This window comes from Chanodichthys erythropterus, chromosome 16, assembly GCF_024489055.1.
Source record: "Chanodichthys erythropterus isolate Z2021 chromosome 16, ASM2448905v1, whole genome shotgun sequence".
In the NCBI taxonomy this organism is placed as follows: domain Eukaryota; kingdom Metazoa; phylum Chordata; class Actinopteri; order Cypriniformes; family Xenocyprididae; genus Chanodichthys; species Chanodichthys erythropterus.
The window spans coordinates 3257772-3279222 of NC_090236.1; the positions used below are offsets into that span (position 1 = coordinate 3257772).

The 21451-nt window shown below is 40.0% G+C and overlaps 3 protein-coding genes across 3 annotated transcripts; 2 read left to right on the forward strand and 1 right to left on the reverse strand.

Annotated features, from left to right (window-relative positions):
• The first annotated feature begins 1335 nt into the window (after window positions 1-1335).
• Window positions 1336-4397, forward strand: LOC137002430 (E3 ubiquitin/ISG15 ligase TRIM25-like). Its single transcript, XM_067362055.1, has 6 exons — window positions 1336-2044; window positions 2259-2354; window positions 2553-2786; window positions 2874-3033; window positions 3173-3232; window positions 3671-4397. The coding sequence occupies exons 1-6, from the start codon at window positions 1454-1456 to the stop codon at window positions 4195-4197; spliced, it is 1668 nt and encodes a 555-aa protein (XP_067218156.1). The 5' UTR covers window positions 1336-1453; the 3' UTR covers window positions 4198-4397.
• A 6284-nt stretch (window positions 4398-10681) lies between these two features.
• Window positions 10682-16042, forward strand: LOC137002431 (E3 ubiquitin/ISG15 ligase TRIM25-like). Its single transcript, XM_067362056.1, has 6 exons — window positions 10682-11357; window positions 13165-13260; window positions 13459-13689; window positions 13801-13960; window positions 14096-14155; window positions 14534-16042. The coding sequence occupies exons 1-6, from the start codon at window positions 10767-10769 to the stop codon at window positions 15058-15060; spliced, it is 1665 nt and encodes a 554-aa protein (XP_067218157.1). The 5' UTR covers window positions 10682-10766; the 3' UTR covers window positions 15061-16042.
• A 76-nt stretch (window positions 16043-16118) lies between these two features.
• si:dkey-7l6.3 (B-cell lymphoma 6 protein) lies at window positions 16119-21374 on the reverse strand. Its single transcript, XM_067363365.1, has 3 exons — window positions 20884-21374; window positions 20714-20783; window positions 16119-17269 (listed from the first exon to the last, which is right to left on the reverse strand). The coding sequence occupies exons 1-3, from the start codon at window positions 21199-21201 to the stop codon at window positions 16449-16451; spliced, it is 1209 nt and encodes a 402-aa protein (XP_067219466.1). The 5' UTR covers window positions 21202-21374; the 3' UTR covers window positions 16119-16448.
• Window positions 21375-21451: the final 77 nt, after the last annotated feature.

The window sequence follows — 21451 nt, forward strand, 5'->3', positions numbered from 1 at the left end:
CAGATTGTGACTCCCAGAATCATAATCGGATCGTATAACAATCGGACTGTATAACAGTCACAGACATCTTGGTTTTCTGACCAGCAGCATGATTGTGTGATATTGCTTCCTGTCTAAATGTGCGGTCAAATTTAACATTTGCTCTGCAAAAATTCACGGATGAATTCCATTTATTTCATGTTTTGCACGTGGGCGAAAAAGTTCCCAATGCAGATTTTGCACCTCTTCAAATTGATCACACAAATTCGCCACACTGACCAATAGAAGCTGCTTGGTATGAAAGTGACTTTTGTGTGCTTCATATATTGCAACACTATTGACTATAGAAAATGGACCATTTTTTTTCTGCGAAATTAAGGCGAAATGTGACCATTCCTTAATAGACTTTTTTTGTTAAAACATTGATTTTCATTTAAAAAATAAAAAATATCAATTAAAAGCTTTCTTGAATCATAATGTAATAAATTTTATACATAGTAGACTTGGTAAGAATTTTTTTTTTTTTTTTTTTGAGTTTTTATTATAAAATTTATTATAAAAGTCTGTTGACTCTGCTGTGCAGCACCAGACGTTAAGACTGGCTTGTCTAATGCATGGGCTGGTATATGCAAAAGTTGGGGGCGTACATAGTAATGATCCCGACAGTCTGTGTTATGTTGAGATTCGCCCGTTCTTCAGAGGTCTTGTGCACAAATCAAACACATAAGAAGGAGAAAACAATGGTGTTTGAGACTCACTGTATGTCATTTTCATGTACGGACCTATAATTATTTAACTATGCCGAGGTAAATTAAATTTTTATTCTAGGGCACCTTTAAGGTTGAACCCATGTAGTCACGCTGACTATTTTAATAAAAGATGTCTTTAATACCTTTCTGTACCTTGAATGGCGGTAATTACATTGCTTTCTATGGGGGATAAAAAACAAACTTGGATTTTTATCAAAAATATCTTAATTTGTGTTCCGAAGATGAACAAAGGTCTTATGGGTTTGGAATGACATGAAGGTGGGTAATGACAGAAATTTTATTTTGGGGTGAACTAACTCTTTAATTATTCCCTGCATATCATATGAAAAAAGTGTATTTAGGCTACTGAAGAGAAACCAGCTTGTCTAAAAAATTAAGAGACAGGAAATTAATGTCATAACATTAAAGAGTATATTTTTGAATGCACAGAAACCGATTAAGGGTGTATGATGAATATTTGCGATACATTTAGAAGGATTTAGTTTTGTTTGCTTGTTTTTAATTTGCTCGTTCACACACTCCTTGCCAGTAGGTGGCGGAAATTGACCTAAAGCAAGACGAACGCTGTTCAAAAGGACCGATTCGAACACGAACTACACGTCTCTCAAACACAGAAGCAGGATACTCTCAAGCTCAGGAAAACGAAACGTATTTGTCGTTCGGTTGTTTTGGGCTTATCTCTGTCTGTGCGCGCATGCAATAAAATGGCAGAATCTAGTATTTCAGTGGCTCAGGATCAGTTCAACTGTTCAATCTGCCTGGATCTACTGAAGGATCCAGTGACCATTCCCTGTGGACACAGTTACTGTATGAACTGTATTACAAACTATTGGGATCAGGATGATCAGAAGGGAGTCTACAGCTGTCCTCAGTGCAGACAGACCTTCACTCCAAGACCTGTTTTAGGTAAAAACACCATGCTGGCTGAAGTGGTGGAGAAACTCAAGAAGACAAAAAGACAAGCTGCTCGTCCTGCTCAATGTTACACTGAATCTGGAGATCTGGAGTGTGATGTCTGTACTGGAGACAAAAACAAAGCCATCAAGTCCTGTCTGGTATGTCTGGAATCTTACTGTCAGACCCATTTTAAACGCCACGAGGAATTTCACTCTAGAAAGCGACACAAAATGACTGATGCCATTGAAAGACTGCAGGAGATGATCTGCCCTCAACATGACAGATTGCTGGAAATGTACTGTCGTACTGATCAGATCTGTGTATGCGTTCTATGCATGGCGAACGAACACAAAGCCCATGATACCGTATCACCTGCTGAAGAAAGGACAGAGAAACAGGTATGAAATAAGAGCAAAGTTTAATTTCTTTCTTTCTTAATGATATGTTTTCCCCCCAAAACGATAACATTGCAATATATCTACTTTTGCAGTGTAGATAGGCCTATATGAAAGGATAAATAGGAACTATATTTAAAAATTTGAATTAAGACATCCCACAAGTTCATAACAGACAGTCAGACACAAGTTTTACTGTAATTTGTTTGTCCTACAGAAACACTTGGAAGAGACCCAGAGAAAATTCCAGCAGAGAATCCAGGAGAAACAGAGGGAGCTTGTGGAGCTGAGAGAGGCTGTGGAGTCTCACAAGGTGAGTTTTGAGCAGAAAAACAACTGCTGGCTGCTGGAAGAGCTGTTTCAGACTCAGTTAGGACTCTCCTCCATCAGTCAGTGAGGAGCCAGTGCTGGAGCTCTTTCCAGTCCCACTGAAGCCCACTGTGGGGAACAGACTGTGTGAGGGACCAGTAAGAGCTGATTCTAATGCGTCTCTCTCTGTGTGTCCTAACAGCGCTCTGCACAGGCAGCAGTGGAGGACAGTGAGAGGATCTTTACTGAGCTGATCCACTCCATTGAGAGAAGCCGCTCTGAGGTGACACAGCTGATCAGAGACCAGGAAAAGGTTCTTATAAGTCAAGCTAAAGGACTCTTGGAGCAACTGGAGCAGGAGATTGATGATCTGAGGAGGAGAGATGCTGAACTGGAGCAGCTTTCACACACAGACCATCACATCCATTTCCTCCAGGTAACAGAGATCTGACAAATAGAACATTGTGTTCCGTAAGATAGAAGGAATCTAATTTTCCTGCTGTTTGTTTTTGTGTCTGTGTAGAGTTTCCAGTCACTCTCTGTCCCTCCTGGATCTACAGACTTATCCATCGTCACTGTCAGTTCTTGTTTTTCTTTTGATAATTTAAGAACATTTATCTCTCAGTTGGAAGAGAAACTGCAGCATGCTTTTAAAGAGCAGAAAGAAAACTTATTTGGAATAGGTAAAGTATTGAAGCATGCATTTACTCTTCTAAATGTCAATATAATGAACATCCTGAAAACAATATAATCCTACAACACAATGCATTAAAATACATGATTAAATATTCTTACATTAAAGATGTCTAATGGTTTCCACAGTGAGATACATCGAGATGATTCCCACCCCTGAATACAAGAGCAGGAATGAGTTCCTACAATGTAAGTTTTTAAAATTATTATTATTAATAATATTAATATTTCTTCCCTATAAACATGAGGACACCCACAGTTGTTTTATCAAAACAAACAAACTTTTCTTTCTGAATAAATATCTAAAATAAATTTGACATGTGGTCGACTTGCTAAAGATTTAACAGAATTGGAAAATTTAAAAATGTACAGACAATACAATCTAAGTCTCTAAAATATAGTAAAATCAATGTAATATTTAGGTTAACCCAATAACAAAGCTTAAGTTATAACATGAAAAAACTGATTTAGTTTTTATTGTATTTGTATCAGTGTTATTATTGATTGCATAATTGTTGCACAACATCAGTCACATTTCATTGATGAAAACATGAAAAACAACAAGCTTATTTGCTGTTTTAATAATTGTCACTCATATTTACTGATTGAAATGTGTTTGGTTTTCAGATTACCAGCGGTTCACTCTGGATTCAGATTCAGCCCATAAATACCTCAGGCTGTCTGAGTCGAACAGGGTGGTTACTAACATGAAGAAAGCTCAGCCGTGTCGTGATCATCCAGACAGATTTACTCATTTGTCTCAGGTGTTGTGTAGAGAGAGTGTGTGTGGACGCTGTTACTGGGAGGTCGAGTGGAGTGGTGTGGTGGATATTTCAGTGTCATATAAGAGCATCAGCAGGAAAGGATGGGGGGGTGACTGTGAGCTTGGTTGTAATGATCAGTCCTGGTGTTTGATCTGCTCTGAATCCAGTTGCTCATTCGGTCACAATTACAATCTGATTGAACTCCCTGAAGTCTCCAGCTTGTCTAGAATAGGAGTGTATGTGGATCACAGTGCAGGAACTCTGTCCTTCTACAGCGTCTCTGACACAATGACCCTCATTCACAGAGTCCACACCACATTCACTCAGCCTCTCTATCCTGCTTTTTTGGTTTGCTATTATGCACAAGTGAAATTGTGTGATTCAGCCTAACGGACTAGACCTTTTACACATTCCGTGCTTTTCCACTATCGGGTTCTGAGAAATGTGAGGATCGGTTCCTGTTGAATCTCCACTTAAGCGCGGATCTGCTTGGTGTTATTGCAAACTGTTCTCAGCGGTGGAATCTTTGTGATGTAATGATGCTTTTCTAGTATAGTAGCATATGTGAACTTTCTACATGCCGTATTCATCAGTGATAATATGCTAGTTTGCTAATTAAAAATATAATTGTCAATAAAGTTAATAAACTTTTTCCATTATTTTTATAAGATCATCATTCATAACGCATTCGTCACAGAGTGTACCTATAGCAGGGATGGGCAACTGCAGAGTTTAGCTCCAACCCTGATATAACTCTCCTCCCTGTAGCTTAGGAATCCCGATGACCTTGATTAGCTTGTTCAAGTGCGTTTGATTGGGTTGGAGCTAAACTCTGCAAGACAGTGGCCCTCCAAGACCAAAGTTGCCCATCCCTGACCTTGAGTATCAGTAGTTGCCAACTTTTGTTTTGCCAAGGTAACATACATTCTAATTTTGATTTTGGAGCATCACAGTGGGAAAGAAAACCTGTAATCATCCAAACTGTTCTAGACTTCCACTGTTTAACAAAAACCATTTGGCCCGATGTTGCCGTACCACTGGTTTGAACTTCATATAGTATCAGTAAGTTTTTATGGGTTATGTTTTCTAAAAAATACATTGTCATATATTCTGAAACTTCTTTGACAGTAACAATATGTAAGCTTTACATATTGTTTTATTCCAATGAATTAGCATATGACCATCTTTATCGTGATTGTATGTTGGAAATATGTCGTCTTAGATCGAATGGGTCGTTATTTTGTCTTGTAGTTTATTTGGATTTTCTTGTAAATATTTGCATATCAGCACATGGACACGATTGGATTTTTGCTCTAGGCATCTTCTCTGACTCTGAGAAAATAAGTTGTTTTACATACAAATGAAAAGTAATTAGATTAGATTTCATTGTCATTGTTACAGAATTATTAGCTAAATTCTTTATGGCTAAATCCAGTCAGCAGCATATTAAAACTACAAATTTAAGTCCAAAGATAAATAAACGATATAAAAATTAAAATAGAAGGTCAGCTATTTACTGGACACTTTCATTGGCAAAACAAAATCATGGCTGACTGAATATGCCACATGCACACTGCTGAAAATGAAAAGTGAATCGGAGGTCCACGTCCACTCACGCCGATTACCCATCACATGTGGTTTTTGTGAAAATGGAGGAGCTTCCATCTCCTCAGGAATGGATCGTCATTCTGTACATCTTCACGCTCGCGGTGGAGGAGATACGAGAGATGTTCATGTCTGAAGGAGTGAAAATCAGAAGATTAAAGTGTGGTTTAGTGACTACTTCAGCATTTAGTGTGAATATGCCACATTCAAACAGCAAAACCACTTTCATATCAGTTAGCAAAAACATTGCACTTGAAAACATGAAATTTGATGTTCAGTAAAAGCTTTTTAAGAGACTTCAGAACAAACACTTACTAGACTTTAAATAATTTGTTCAGGGTAATTCTGAGACCTTGGAAAATGTAAAACTGGGTTTCCTTCTACCATGTTTCTCATAATTCATACATATTCTTGAATAGTACACTAGTAAATCCTGGGTTAAAGGGTTAGTTCACCAAAAAAATGAAATTTTTGTCATTAAGCACCCACAACATCCTAGCAACCGCATAGCAACAACCCCAAGTACTGTAGCAACCACCCAGGTTACCATAGCAACCACCAACAACACCCTAGCAACTGCCTAGAAACCTCCCAGAACACCCTAGCAACCACCCAGAACACCTTAGCAATTGCTTAGAAACACCCTATCAACCGAGTGCCGAGTTTTGTCACTGAAAGCACCATTTACATTTTCTTCAGGAAATGTACATTCTAATAATACTATATTATACTTGTACTCAATAATATTTTTAGGCTATTAATAATAGTAATTTAATATAGGCTAATAATAATAATAATATGGCATAGAATAAAGTTTTTATATACTGTACATTGTACTATTATATCTGAACTTATATTACACTTATATTTCATACAATTTATACTATACTATACTATAGTTGTAATTACAAATACATAAAATACATAATTGTTCTACTGCTGTGAATGTTTTTTTTCAATATGTTTGTACAAATTGGACAAATATATATATAAGATATCCTGAGATTCTCTGTATTTTTCTTATACATATACCACAATCAAACAAATATAAAAGTTACAGTTTCTTGTGCATTAAGGCGGACCAAAGATGTAATCTAAGTCCCAGGTGTCCCCAGAAAGTTTCTGTGAATTTTCAGCTTAAAATAACTCACAGATCATTTATTATACCATGTTGTAAAGACCCATTTCTGAGGAAGCATCCACTGAAAGCGCCTGCAGATCACCAACTTCCTTGACCGATGTTAGAGCCAGCACAAGACGGTCTTTTGCGAGAGAGGCTGAAGATTGTGAACGGCTCGAACGGAAGGTCACAAAGTGCCCTCATGACAATGGACAGGTCCTAGGAGGGAACCGTGTTGGGGGAGGTGGGTTTAACCTCCTGGCCCCTCTGAGAAATATGACCACCAGGTCATATTTCCCAACTGACTGGCCAGCAATAGGAGTGTGGTACGCCATGATAGATGCCGTGTATACCTTGAGCTTGGACAGGGTGCATCCGCTGTCCAACAGCTCCTGTAGGAATGCAAGAATATGAGTGATCTTGCGAAAGAAGTGGACTATTTTCCAAGCTGAGCACCAGCCAGAAAAAACAAACCATTTTTAGCCATAAAGGCACCTGGTAGAAGGCGCCATAGCCTCAAAGATCCTGTTCATGACATCCTAGGAAAGGCGTGAAGGCTCCAGTCGAGCAGCCACAGATGGAGGCTCCACAACTTGGGTTGGGGATGCCAGATTGACCCCTCCGCCTGGGGAAGGAGGTCCCTCCTCAGAGGGATTGGCCATAGGGCTGCTGATAACAGCTGACCAGGACATGGTGCTCCCTGAGTTCTGTCTGGAGCTCCTTGAATGCCAGAAGTACTGCCATCATTTCTAGGCAGCTGATGTGCCAGCTCATCATTGACTCCATCCAGGAGCCAAAGGCCCGCCTGTCATCACATAGGGCACCCTAACCCATCTTGGAGGCGTCTGTCACGACTACATTCCTTCTGGTAAGCCCAGTTCTACCCTCAAATGATACAGATGGGGCTCTTTCCATGGGACCAGGGCTTTGGTACCACTGTGGATCACTCTGAGAATAAGCATCCATGCTCGAAGTGGGATGCGGGCCTTACAACCAGTGCTGTAGTAGCTGCATATGTAACAGGCCCAAGGGAACTACTGAGGAGGCTGCTGCCATGAGGCCCAGTAGTTTCTGAAACATTTTCAGGGGGAGGTTGTCCCCAACTTTGAATGACGCTGCTAGTCTCTGAATTTTCAGGGAACGTTTGCCTGCATTTGGGTTGAATACTCCCCCCAGGAACGAGATGCGTTTGCTAAGGGACAGTAAGCTTTTGCTCAGGTTGATTCTGAACCACAGTTCCTCCTTCATTTGGGCTAAGAGCAACCAATTGTTGAGGTAATTCAGTATGCATTTTACTATTTTTAAAACCCAGTTTGACACACCAGGACTGGCTTCTCAAACATGGCTCCGGGCGGTGAGTGGTTGAAGGGCCGCACACTGTGGCGGGGGGTGATGCTTGCGGCAGGATAATGAGGAGGAATACTCATTTAAAAGGTGTTTGTTTTTCATTTGACTCCCTATAATAGCATAAAGAGTTCTGGGTGCATATACCACTGGTGGGGCGGACGCAGTACTGACAACAAACACATAGCCTCCAACGCATGCAAAGACATTTGGGGGGCGGTTTGGCCTCGGCAGGACTTAGACTACTCTTTCTTATGCCTGAAACATCAGGGCTGTTTGGGTGGCTCAGGATCCAGCACAAGCTTAGGACAGGGTCCCTGGTGCTTGGAAAATGGGTAATGCTTCACTGGATGGCAGTGCTGCTTTTGATGGTTGGGGAACCGTCAAATTGACCATGGCATGACCAATTGCCTGGGCTGTAGATTTAGTGGTACGCAGAGCAAGGTCAGTCTCACAGCTCCTTGAAGGCCACCGGATCAGGACCACTCTCGTAAATGGCGCGGAGAAGTTTGGCCTGGTAAACTTGTAGGAAAGCCATTGTGTGAAGGGCGGAACCAGCTTGGCCGCTTGCGGCTTATGCTCTGGCTGTGAGAGCTGATGTCGCTATGCACAGCTTAGACTGGTGGGCAGCTTTGTCCTTCCAACCGAGGGCTGCAGGAGGTCAGAGATGTGCAGTGACGGACTCTTCCATTGACGGCAGTTTAGTGTAGCCGTTTTCCTCTGTGCTATCAACCATGGTGAGGGCAGCTGAAGAAGAGTAATGGACGCTTGCTGAATAGGGGGGGCGTGCCAAGGTCATTTTTTTGTGAACTTCTGGTCACCAGTGACTGGTCACTGGTGGGGGGCCTGTTGCCGGCGCCCCGGCTGCAGGAACCACTCATCGAGGTGGCTGCGAGTGGGATCTTCTGGAGCTGACCAGTCCAAGCCCAACTCATTTATGGTAAGGACACAGATGAGCTCTGAGTCATAAGATTCAGCATGTTGTGGGGACAGTGAGACATGGGGGCGCTGGTCTGAGCTCGCTACAGCCCTGTTGCTCCACCCCGCTGCTCCACTGTTATTGTCTTGAGTATGCGAGGTGGGATCTCTCTCTTTAAAGAAAGTGATCTGTGAGTGCAGCAGTGTGAGATTCATGTACTCGCAGTACAAGGGAAGCAGGGGAGCCCTGCATGAGGCGCATTCGCGGTGTGACATTTTGTATCAAACGCCGTTGCTCTTTAAGATAGAAATTTGCTCTTTTCTGCTTTCGTCTGAAAATGCAGTTAGCTGGAGCTGTGAGGCACTGTTAATCTGCTGCAGGTGGCTTGCTTCAACGGCAAGAGGCTTCGTCTTCTTCAGTGAGTAGATGATCTTCGTGCTTGAAGAAGAAAAATTCTGACTAAAATGGCTTTCAGCAAGACTTAATTAGCAAGTCAGCCCCACCCATTTTCGTGGGCTGAAAAGCCATTTGTCTGTGCAGGTGCGCAGACATGAACCAATCAGGCTTCAGTATTCAGAGAAAACTGTTTTCCCCATAAGCATAAGAAAACACTGACGCAATGCGAGTGTACCTCATCGAAAGGAAGCCCGAGATGTTATACTCAGAGCAGTTTGTGACTCAAATTTATATGTTTCAAAGGCAACACTATCAACACCAGAATTAATCTGCAGCAGTCAGTTTGTATAAATCAGTGCTCTAAGTTGTTTATGTTCATTATTATTATAATGTTATGTGCTTTTGAACATGAGATAGTTAAACGGCATCTCTTGTGATGCTTTGTTTGCTCACTGTTGTATGTGTTTATATGTTTTGAGGGACGAGTGACTTTAGAGATGCTCTGAAGGGAGGGTGGGATCTTATGCTTTCAAAGCTAGCTTGCTATTGCTAGACTATCTGAAAATGGCCTACTCTCCCTTTAAATATTAATTTATAATCTAATTTTATAATCCAAGCTGTAATATTAATGTTGTCCACTAGAGTGAGACACGGGATAAGGAATCTTTTACTTATATGCTAATTAGTCTATAAAAGAAATCTGTTAAATGCTTATAGATCATTAAATTTTACTTTTTTTTAGACCCAAATAAAACACATTTTTTAATACCAGACACAAACATAATGTTGTCCATTTAAAATGAAGAGACAATTTTATATCTTTTTTCGATAACATTTCTATAAAGACATTTATTGTTTTGGTATAATAATAAAACAAACACGTGTGTGTTAAACTGCAAAAAGTTAAGGGGCAATACATTTAGAAATACATTCAATGAAAAGGGCCTTAAGATAAATGCTTCAGATAAGGTTTTGAGCTGCTTCACATTCGTTTGAAATTGTCATGTGACATCATGACGTGATTTAAGAGAAAAAGCAAACATGACGGTGTTGAAGAGAGAGAATATTTCCACGGTGAATGTATATTAAATTATATTATATTACATTAGGGACGTACAATTATTAACCAAGAAAAATTAACCAAATCTGTGCTTAACACGCGTGAGTTTTCACAAATCCTTGTAATAATAATTTTCAAGTTCTAACTAGCGATTTTCTAAGTAATTGGGAGGCAGAACCTTTTTAAGAAGATCATAAATAGGTTGACAAATGTAAACGTTATTGTGCTTTTTGTCCAGAAGAAAGGAAACTCCCCGTTTACTTGTATTTGTTTATAGAGAGCAGAAGTCTTGCCCAGCAGCCCAGACCAATGTTGGACCATAGACTGTAAAAAAAGATACGTTGACGTATCGTTGTGCGTAACCATGTGCGTAACATCACTAGTTTTTAGTTGTCGTGTAAACGTACCCTTAAACACGGAACCAGGAAACTACTACAGGAAACCAGTGCAGGCGAACGAAACGTTGTCGTTTAGCTGTTGCTGGCTTATCTCTGTATGTGAGCGCATGCAATAAAATGGCAGAATCCAGTGTTTCTTTGGCTCAGGATCAGTTCAGCTGTTCAATCTGTCTGGATCTACTGAAGGATCCAGTGACCATTCCCTGTGGACACAGTTACTGTATGAGCTGTATTACAGACTGCTGGGATCAGGATGATCAGAAGAGAGTCTACAGCTGTCCTCAGTGCAGACAGACCTTCACTCCAAGACCTGTTTTAGGTAAAAACACCATGCTGGCTGAAGTGGTGGAGAAACTAAAGAAGACAACAATACAAGCTGCTCATTCTGCTCGGTGTTTCGCTGGATCTGGAGATGTGGAGTGTGATGTCTGTACTGGGGACAAAAACAAAGCCATCAAGTCCTGTCTGCTGTGTCTGGAATCTTACTGTCAGACCCATTTTGATCGTCACGAGGAATTTCACTCTAGAAAGCGACACAAAATGACTGATGCCATTGAAAGACTGCAGGAGATGATCTGCCCTCTACATGACAGATTGCTGGAAATGTACTGTCGTACTGATCAGATCTGTGTATGCGTTCTATGCATGGCGAACGAACACAAAGCCCATGATACCGTATCACCTGCTGAAGGGAGGACAGAGAAACAGGTATGAATAATAATATGTTTTTTTTTCTTTTCTTCAAACTGTGCCATTGCCGCGCTTGATCTGCTGACTGGATGATCTTTGCACTGTACAGGTGCTGGTCATATAATTAGAATATCATCAAAAAGTTGATTTATTTCACTAATTCCATTCAAAAAGTGAAACTTGTATATTATATTCATTCACTACACACAGACTGATAGATTTCAAATGTTTATTTCTTTTCATTTTGAGGATTATAACTGGCAACTAAGGAAAATCCCAAATTCAGTATCTCAGAAAATTAGAATATTACTTAAGACCAATACAAAGAAAAGATTTTTAGAAATCTTGGCCAACTGAAAAGTATGAACATGAAAAGTATGAGCATGTACAGCACTCAATACTTAGTTGGGGCTCCTTTTGCCTGAATTACTGCAGCAATGCGGCGTGGCATGGAGTCGATCAGTCTGTGGCACTGCTCAGGTGTTATGAGAGCCCAGGTTGCTCTGATAGTGGCCTTCAGCTCTTCTGCATTGTTGGGTCTGGCATATCGCATTTTCCTCTTCACAATACCCCATAGATTTTTTATGGGGTTAAGGTCACGCAAGTTTGCTGTCCAATTAAGAACAGGGATATGGTCCTTAAACCAGGTACTGGTAGCTTTGGCACTGTGTGCAGGTGCCAAGTCCTGTTGGAAAATGAAATCTGCATCTCCATAAAGTTGGTCAGCAGCAGGAAGCATGAAGAGCTCTAAAACTTCCTGGTATACGGCTGTGTTGACCTTGGACCTCAGGAAATACAGTGGACCAACACCAGCAGATGACATGGCACCCCAAACCCCAAAACCACTTTACACTGGACCTCAAGCAACGTAGATTGTGTGCCTCTCCTCTCTTCCTCCAGACTCTGGGACACTGATTTCCAAAGGAAATGCAAAATTTACTTTCATCAGAGAACATAACTTTGGACCACTCAGCAGCAGTCCAGTCCTTTTTGTCTTTAGCCCAGGCAAGACGCTTCTGACGCTGTCAGTTGTTCAAGAGTGGCTTGACAAGGAATGCGACAGCTGAAACCCATGTCTTGCATAAGTCTGTGCGTAGTGGTTCTTGAAGCACTGACTCCAGCTGCAGTCCACTCTTTGTGAATCTCCCCCACATTTTTGAATGGGTTTTGTTTCACAATCCTCTCCAGGTGCGGTTATCCCTATTGCTTGTACACTTTTTTTTACCACATCTTTCCCTTCCCTTCGCCTCTCTATTAATGTGCTTGGACACAGAGCTCTGTGAACAGCCAGCCTCTTTTGCAATGACCTTTTGTGTCTTGCCCTCCTTGTGCAGGGTGTCAATGGTCGTCTTTTGGACAACTGTCAAGTCAGCAGTCTTCCCCATGATTGTGTAGCCTACAGAACTAGACTGAGAGACCATTTAAAGGCCTTTGCAGGTGTTTTGAGTTAATTAGCTGATTAGAGTGTGGCACCAGGTGTCTTCAATATTGAACCTTTTCACAATATTCTAATTTTCTGAGTTACTGAATTTGGAATTTTTCTTAGTTGTCAGTTATAATCATCAAAATTAAAAGAAATAAACATTTGAAATATATCAGTCTCTGTGTAATGAATGAATATAATATACAAGTTTTTGAATGGAATTAGTGAAATAAATCAACTTTTTGATGATATTCTAATTATATGACCAGCACCTGTATAAATAGTTGTAAAAAAAAGAAAAGAAAAGAAAAAGGAATTAGACTTCAAAATTAGAATTAAGAAATCCCACGTTCTTAACAGACAGTCAGACACAAGTTTTACTGTAATTTGTTTGTCCTACAGAAACACTTGGAAGAGACCCAGAGAAAATTCCAGCAGAGAATCCAGGAGAGACAAAAGGAGATTGAGGATCTGAGAGAGGCTGTGGAGTCTCACAAGGTGAGTTTTGAGCAGAAGAACAACTGCTGGCTGCTGGAAGAGCTGTTTCAGACTCAGTTAGGACTCTCCTCCATCAGTCAGTGAGGAGCCAGTGCTGGAGCTCTTTCCAGTCCCACTGAAGCCCACTGTGGGGAACAGACTGTGTGAGGGACCAGTAAGAGCTGATTCTAATGCGTCTCTCTCTGTGTGTCCTAACAGCGCTCTGCACAGGCAGCAGTGGAGGACAGTGAGAGGATCTTTACTGAGCTGATCCACTCCATTGAGAGAAGCCGCTCTGAGGTGACACAGCTGATCAGAGACCAGGAAAAGGTTCTTATAAGTCAAGCTGATGGACTCTTGGAGCAACTGGAGCAGGAGATTGATGACCTGAGGAGGAGAGATGCTGAGCTGGAGCAGCTTTCACTCACAGGTCACATCCATTTCCTCCAGGTAACAAAGATCTGAAAAATAGAATGTTCAGTTTTAGGAAGTAAGAAGATCTTTATGTAGTAGAAATGTGATTTTCTGATTTTCCTGCTGTTTGTTTTTGTGTCTGTGTAGAGTTTCCAGTCTCTCTCTGTCCCTCCTGGATCTACAAACTTGTCCGGCATTACTGTCAGTTCTTGTCTTTCTTTTGATAATTTAAGAACATTTGTCTCTCAGCTGGAAGATAAACTGCAGCATGCTTTTAAAGAGGAGAAAGAAAACTTATGTAGAATAGGTAAAGTATTGAAACATGCATTTACTCTCAGAATGTCAATATAATGATCATAATGTAATCCTACAACACACTGCATTAATACAGGTGGATAAAAATGTATATTCTTACATTAAAGATGTCTAATGGTTTCCACAGTGAGATACATCGAGATGATTCCCACCCCTGAATACAAGAGCAGGAATGAGTTCCTACAATGTAAGTTTTTTTGATATATATAAACATAACCACACACAGAAAGAGAGGATGGAGAGAAAGCCAAAGCAGTTGTTTTTATCAAAACAAATATAACTATTCTAACTACATTTTACACATTCTAAAGATTAAAGATTTAACAGAATAGGAAATAACAAAAACTTTACAGACAGGTTTCTAAAATATAATACATTTTAATAAACATTTAGGTTAACTCACCACTGCTGAAATTTGATTGATTTGTGTAAGTGTTATTCAGGATTGCGTTGATGCACATCATCAATCACAGTTTTCATTGATGAAAACATGAAACAACAAGCTTATTTGCTGAGACAATATTTGTTGCTCAGATTTACTGATTGAAATGTGTTTGGTTTTCAGATTACCAGCGGTTCACTCTGGATTCCGATTCAGCCCATAAATACCTCAGGCTCTCTGAGTTGAACAGAGTGGTTACTACCATGAAGAAGGTCCAGCGGCATCCTGATCATCCAGTCAGATTTACTCATTTGTCTCAGGTGTTGTGTAGAGAGAGTGTGTGTGGACGCTGTTACTGGGAGGTTGAGTGGAGTGGTGTGGTGGATATATCAGTGTCATATAAGAGCATCAGCAGGAAGTGGTGGGGAGATGAGTGTAGATTTGGACATAATGATCAGTCGTGGAGTTTGTCCTGCTCTGAGTCCAGTTGCTTATTCTGTTACAATTACAAACAGACTTCACTCCCTGTAGTCTCCAGCTCCTGTAGAATAGGAGTGTATGTGGATCACAGTGCAGGAACTCTGTCCTTCTACAGCGTCTCTGACACAATGACCCTCATTCACAGAGTCCACACCACATTCACTCAGCCTCTCTATCCTGGGTTTTGGGTTTACTATAATGCACAAGTCAAATTGTGTGATTCAACATAATAGATTACATACCTTTTACACATTCAGTGCTTTTCAACTATCGGGTCAAACAGTTCTGAACACTGTGAGGATTGGTTCTTGTTGCATCTCTACTTATGCACGGTATGATTTCCGATCAGGATTTTTCGGCACATGCTCAGCTGCATTGGTGGAATGTCTGTAGTAATGTAATGATTTTTTTTTTTTTTTTTTTTAGCATAGGAGCCTACATTAATTTTATACATGCCTTATTCATCAGCGACTTTACACTAGCTAATTAATTAAAACCATCAATATATTATTTGTATAATATTATGTAAATGTCTTTTGTTGCTAGTCTGTAAGCTTTTTCTTTTTATGTGTAATGATCATTCCAATGTGTACCTAGAGTATTCATAGATGCCAACTTTTGTGTGACCAAAGTAACCGTATCAGTAAAAGTTTTATGGGTTCTATTTTCTAAACAAATTATTTAGTCATTTTAATAAATGTCATTTTACTAATACTCTTGTGTAAATAAATAAAAGAATTAAGAATATTCATTGACAGTAACAATATGTAAGCCATTTCCATTTACATAGTATATGACCATCATTGTTCTCATGATTGTATATTGGGAATACGTCTTCTTTATTAGTGTGAATTGGTTGTTTTTTTTCTCATGTAGTTTATGCCTAGTTTTTCTTGTAAATATTTGCACACCAGTCCCTTCCTGCTTCAGACGCTCCACCATCATCCCCATCCCAAAGAAACCCAGGATCACAGGACTAAATGACTACAGACCTGTTGCTTTAAAGGGATAGTTTACCCAAAAATGAAAATTCTGTCATCCTTTACTCACTCTCAAGTATTTCCAAACCTGTATAAATTGCTTTGTGCTGCTGAACAGAAATTAAGATGTATGGAAGAATGTTTGTAACCAAGCAGATCCCCCCCCCCCCATTGACTAACATAGTATTTTTTTCCTACTAGGGCACTGATAATGCCCTATTAGCTACAAATAAAAGACAGACAAAATTCCTGAAATAACCATTTATTTCTATTAAATACAACAGACAATTCCAGTTAGTGTTTCTGCCGTGGCTAGCTGCAAATATATATGTATAATCTATATCTAATTTAGATCATAAACTTTATAAACAACAAATCCTGTACACATTAAGTACTTCTGCTGTTGAGGTGAAATTGCGTACTTCATGTTGAAGGTATTAACAAAAACCTGTGCTCACACCAACTTTCTAGTTTATGCTTGTTGGGTCCACATAATCTCCCTGCAAAATTACACTATGCAACTGGCATACCGAATGTCTTATTTTAAACTTCTCAGTGGTTGCAGGACACTTCCAACCAACAACAAAAAAACTACAAAAATGATGTCCTGCATTCTCTGTTGTGAGCGTGTGTATCTTTCAGGGCAACGTGTCCTGCTGTGTGTTAGTCGGTATTTGAGAGAGTGCGTGTAAGTCAGGGTGGTGTTTCTTGGTGTGTATGCGCAGGTACTGTTTTCCTGCAAATCGTTTTCCACAGCGGGTGCACTCGTACGGTCTCTCTCCGGTATGGACAGTCTGGTGAGCCGTAAGGTGTCCAGACTGTGTGAAACGCTTCCCGCACTGCTCACAGCGATACGGGCGTTCTCCAGTGTGAATGCGCATGTGCGTGTCCAAACTCTGTGATGTGGTGAAACTCTTCCCACAGATCGAGCAGATGAAGTGTCGCTTGCTGGCTCCGCCTCCCCGTAGAGCGCCCAGCCGCCCATAGAGACCCAGTCCTGAGACGTTACCCAGAGCAACGAGACGCTGTGCCGCAAACAAGGGAGAATTATGTGATACAAAAGAGTCTGACCCACCAATCCTCTGTGGTGAGGTCTGCAAGTGTGCCAGTGTATTACGGACAGAGTGCGCGGCCCAATCGGATACCGGGTCCAGGTCATTCTTCGCACACAAGTCTTCCTGAAACACTCGATGGAGATGGGAAGTGCGAGTATCCGACACGGATTGAGCAAGGGAGAAGGAAGCGTTATCCGAAGCAGACAAATCGACGCTGGAGTGCTGGGACTCGTCAGCGCCAGAGTGTGTGTCTGCAAATGTGAGCGTATGAGAGTGTGTGTCATGGTCAGGGGAGTGTGAGAGTGTGTGAGAGTCCTGTCCCGAGAGCTCAGCAACATCTAGTTTAGGAGAGTCGTGAGCTATGGCAGAAACACTTTCACCTTCGTCCTCATCGTCATCCTCATCTGTTGAGAAACAAACAGTATTAACACATCACACTCTTTTTGAAAAGGGTTGGCATGGACTTTCAGGTCATTTTGGGTATTTTTATGTCCTTGCCATACATGCACTGATATATTATATAATTTTGAACAATATAGTTTGACAGTAAAAAAATGAAAAGGAAAAAAAAAGAGAGAAACGTTTAGTAAAAAAACTGTTCACTGGTCGCTTTTACCATATGGGAAAAAATGATTATTTTACAAAATAATATAATCTTACAGTAAAATTTTGTTTAAAGGTGCCATTGAACGTTTTTTTTACAAGATGTAATATAAGTCTAAGGTGTCCCCTGAATGTGTCTGTGAAGTTGCAGCTCAAAATACCTCATAGATTTTTTAAAATATATTTTTTTAACTGCCTATTTTGAGGGATCATTAACAATGCACTGATTTACACTCGGCGCCGTCCCTTTAATTGCTCACGCTCTCCGCCCCCTCCCAAGCTCTCGACTCTATCATTGCATAAACAAAGTTCACACAGCTAATATAACCCTCAAAATGGATCTTTACAAAGTGTTCATCATGCAGCATGTCTAATCGCGTAAGTATGGTATTTATTTGGATGTTTACATTTGATTCTAAATGAGTTTGAGGCTGTGCTCCGTGGCTATCCGCTAATGCTACACTGTTGGAGAGATTTATAAAGAATGAAGTTGTGTTTATGAATTATACAGATACAGATTATACATGCAAGTGTTTAAAAATGAAAATAGTGTCCACTCTTGTCTCTATGAATACAGTAATAAACGATGGTAACTTTAACCACATTTAATAGTACATTAGCAACAACGAAAACGTTTAACGAAACATTTAGAAAGACAATTTACAATTATCACTAAAAATATCATGATATCATGGTTCATGTCAGTTATTATTGCTCCATCTGCCATTTTTCGCTATTGTCCTTGCTTGCTTACCTAGTTTAGACGTTAATATTGGCTGCCCTTGTGTAATGGCTTGAACATGGGCTGGCATATGCAAATATTGGGGGCGTACACCCCGACTGTTATGTAACAGTCGGTGTTATGTTGAGATTCGCCTGTTCTTCGGAGGTCTCACTGTATGTCATTTCCATGTACTGAACTCTTGTTATTCAACTATGCCGAGGTAAATTCAATTTTCAATTCGATGACACCTTTAAAAAAAAATCCCACTATGAATTACTGAAAAGTTAAAGTAATAATTTGCATAGAAAATGCAATACAAGGCAATTTGCATACATGTCACATTTGCATGCAATTGATATTCAGAAAATCAATCTAATGTCATTTATCAATCTAACTGTACTGACACTATCAGATAAGAACACAAAAACCTGAACTGAACTAAGATGAATAATAATGCTATTGTCTTCCATAGAGCTGCTTTATAGTGGAAATTTAAGTTGTTTCATAATTGATATAGTGCATCACTGACACTATTACTGAGCTAAACTGAATTAACATTGAACTGAACAGAGCTGAATAATGACACTATTGTTTTAAAGAGCTGCTTTATAGCTGAAATTGAAGTCGTTTCATAATTTATGAACTCAGCAACAATTATACTGTTGAACTGAACTGAGCTGAATAATTACACTATTGTCTTCTGTAGAGCTGCTTTATGGCTGAAATTGAGGTTGTTTGTTAAATTATGAACTCTGCAACATTAATACGGTTATTTTCCTTTCTATTACCACAAAGCTGCTTTGACACACCTTTGGCTTGCTCAGTTGGGGCTTAAAAGACAATTAATATTCAAAAAAATATTAGCGATCTAACTGTACTAACAAAATTGGATGCGAACACGAAAACCTGAACTGAGTTTAAAGCGTTAGTTCACCCAAAAATGAAAATAATGTCATTAATTAGTCACCCTCATGTCACTCAACACCCATAAGACCTTCGTTCATCTTCGGAACACAAATTAAGATATTTTTCATAAAATCCGATGGCTTTTGAAAGACAATTAACACTTACAATGCCCAGAGAGGTACTAAAGACGTATTTAAACCAGTTCGTGTGACTACAATGGGTCTACCTTAATATTAAGAATACTTTTTGTGTGCCAAAAAAACACAAAATAACGACTTTATTTAACAATATCTAGTGATGGGCGATTTCAAAACACTGCATCATGAAGCTTCGAAGCTTTACGAATCTTTTGTTTCGAATTAGGTTCGGAGCGTGAAAGTCACGTGATTTCAGTAAACGAGGCTTAGTTACGTCATAAGTGTTTCGAAATTTCAATGGTTCCTGTGACTTTGGCAGTTTGATTCATGCTCCAAACTACTGATGCGAAACAAAAGGTTCGTAAAGCTTCAAAGCTTCATGAAGCAGTGTTTTGAGATCACCCATCACTAGATATTGTTGAATAAAGTCGTTATTTTGTTTTTTGGTGCACAAAAATATTCTCGTCACTTCATAACATTAAGGTTGAACCACTGTAGTCACATGAACTGTTTTAAATGTCTTTATTAGCTTTCTGAGCATTGAAAGTCTTAATGATCTTGCTGGCAATGCAGGCCTCACTGAGCCATTGGATTTTATCAACAAAAAAAAAAAAATGTGGAACGACACGAGGGAAAGTAATTAATCACATAATTTTGATTTTTGGGTGAACCAACCCTTTAATAATGAAACTATTGTCTTCTGCAGAGATGCTTTGGGGCTGAAATTGAAGTTGTTTCAAAATGGATGAACTCAGCAACATCGACACGGCTGAACTGAATTGAATCAACATTGAACCGAATTGAGCTGAATAGTGACACTATTGTCTTCTGCACAACTGCTTTATAGCTGAAATCAATGTTGTTTTATAATTGATGAACTGCAAAACTGACACTTATTGAACTGAACTGAATCAACATTGACCTGAATAATGGCACTATTGTCTTCTGTAGAGCTAAAATTTAAGTTGTTTCATAATTGATGAACTTTGCGACATTAACACTGTTATTCACGTTTATTACCATGAAGCCGCTTTGAAACAATCTGTATTAACGTTATATAAGGTGTGACTTGACAGTATGAACACATAGCACTCATTTTGAAGGGGTAGAAATGGACATTCAGGCTCATTCCTAGTATCTAGTACATTTTCATGTCCCCATCATACATTTTTTATCATATTAGTAAAAAAAAAATGTAGGAAATCCTATTAATAGGTTAACTTACCTTATGCACTAACAACTGGTATAATTTACAAGACAATATATGTAATCTTAATGTAAAGTGTAAAAAATGTTTTTAGAAGCAACAAGTGTCTAAACACTGGCGTTTATTTGTTAAGTTGTGAGCTTTGTCAGTCTGGTGACTTAAAAAAAAAAATCTTAATTGAATCACAACACATGGCATGGATATTCATTTTTTTTTTAAAGTTAGATCGTTTAAATGGTAATGCATAAAAGAATGATCCCAAGCTACTCACCTCCCAGCGGCGGCTGCTCGAGACCCTCCTCTTTGATTTGCATTTGGATCAAATCTCCTTCATCGCGCACCTGGAATCCGATCAATAACAAAATAATACTCGATTTTACACACACGCGCACATATATATATTGCTTCCACTATGATCACAAAAACAAATGGTCAGCTAACCTCTGCCACTGCACCCCGGCTGGTGGACTCTCCGCCTCCGGACGTTTTTCTGCCCACTAGTGACTCGCGAGCACTACTGTCACACCGACCGTCTCGCGCCACCGTCGTCTCGTCGCTGAACCCCCGCGCCGCAACTATAGACTCTATAAGCTGCAGTTTCCGTCGGAGCTCCTCGTTCTCCTTCTGATGGCGTGAGATCTCGATGTGTAAAACGGCGTAGCCATCGTCCACAAGCTCGCAGATTTCTGCCACCGCCGCACGAGTCAGCGTCTCCATGATGGTCGCGAGCTGGGTGTGAAACGCCCGGTAATTCGCCATCCTTCTCGCTCCTCTGCGTTTGGGCCGCCTGTAGGTCCCGCGGACAAGTGTGTGCGTTGCAGTGCAACTTTAGGTTACGGTGACAGCCGCCTTCGTTGCCCGTAAAGTGAGACTGCCCGGTGGTGTTTTGATTTTCTGTCTGAAACGATCTAAAGTAAACGCTTTGAGAATGTTGCTAGTGGAGGCTGATGTCGTTTCCGGGGGGCTTCGCGCAGATGTTTTGTCAAAATAAAAGTCACATGTACTCTTT

Coding starts and splice junctions, on each gene's coding strand:
- LOC137002430 (XM_067362055.1), top strand. CDS start 1,454: ATGGCAGAATCTAGTATTTCAGTGGCTCAGGATCAGTTCAACTGTTCA. Junction 3,034..3,172: donor AGAAAACTTATTTGGAATAG/GTAAAGTATTGA, acceptor TGGTTTCCACAG/TGAGATACATCGAGATGATT. Junction 3,233..3,670: donor CAGGAATGAGTTCCTACAAT/GTAAGTTTTTAA, acceptor TTTGGTTTTCAG/ATTACCAGCGGTTCACTCTG.
- si:dkey-7l6.3 (XM_067363365.1), bottom strand. CDS start 21,201: ATGGCGAATTACCGGGCGTTTCACACCCAGCTCGCGACCATCATGGAG. Junction 20,784..20,883: donor GCCGGGGTGCAGTGGCAGAG/GTTAGCTGACCA, acceptor ATCGGATTCCAG/GTGCGCGATGAAGGAGATTT. Junction 17,270..20,713: donor CGAGCAGCCGCCGCTGGGAG/GTGAGTAGCTTG, acceptor GTTTCTCAACAG/ATGAGGATGACGATGAGGAC.
- LOC137002431 (XM_067362056.1), top strand. CDS start 10,767: ATGGCAGAATCCAGTGTTTCTTTGGCTCAGGATCAGTTCAGCTGTTCA. Junction 13,961..14,095: donor AGAAAACTTATGTAGAATAG/GTAAAGTATTGA, acceptor TGGTTTCCACAG/TGAGATACATCGAGATGATT. Junction 14,156..14,533: donor CAGGAATGAGTTCCTACAAT/GTAAGTTTTTTT, acceptor TTTGGTTTTCAG/ATTACCAGCGGTTCACTCTG.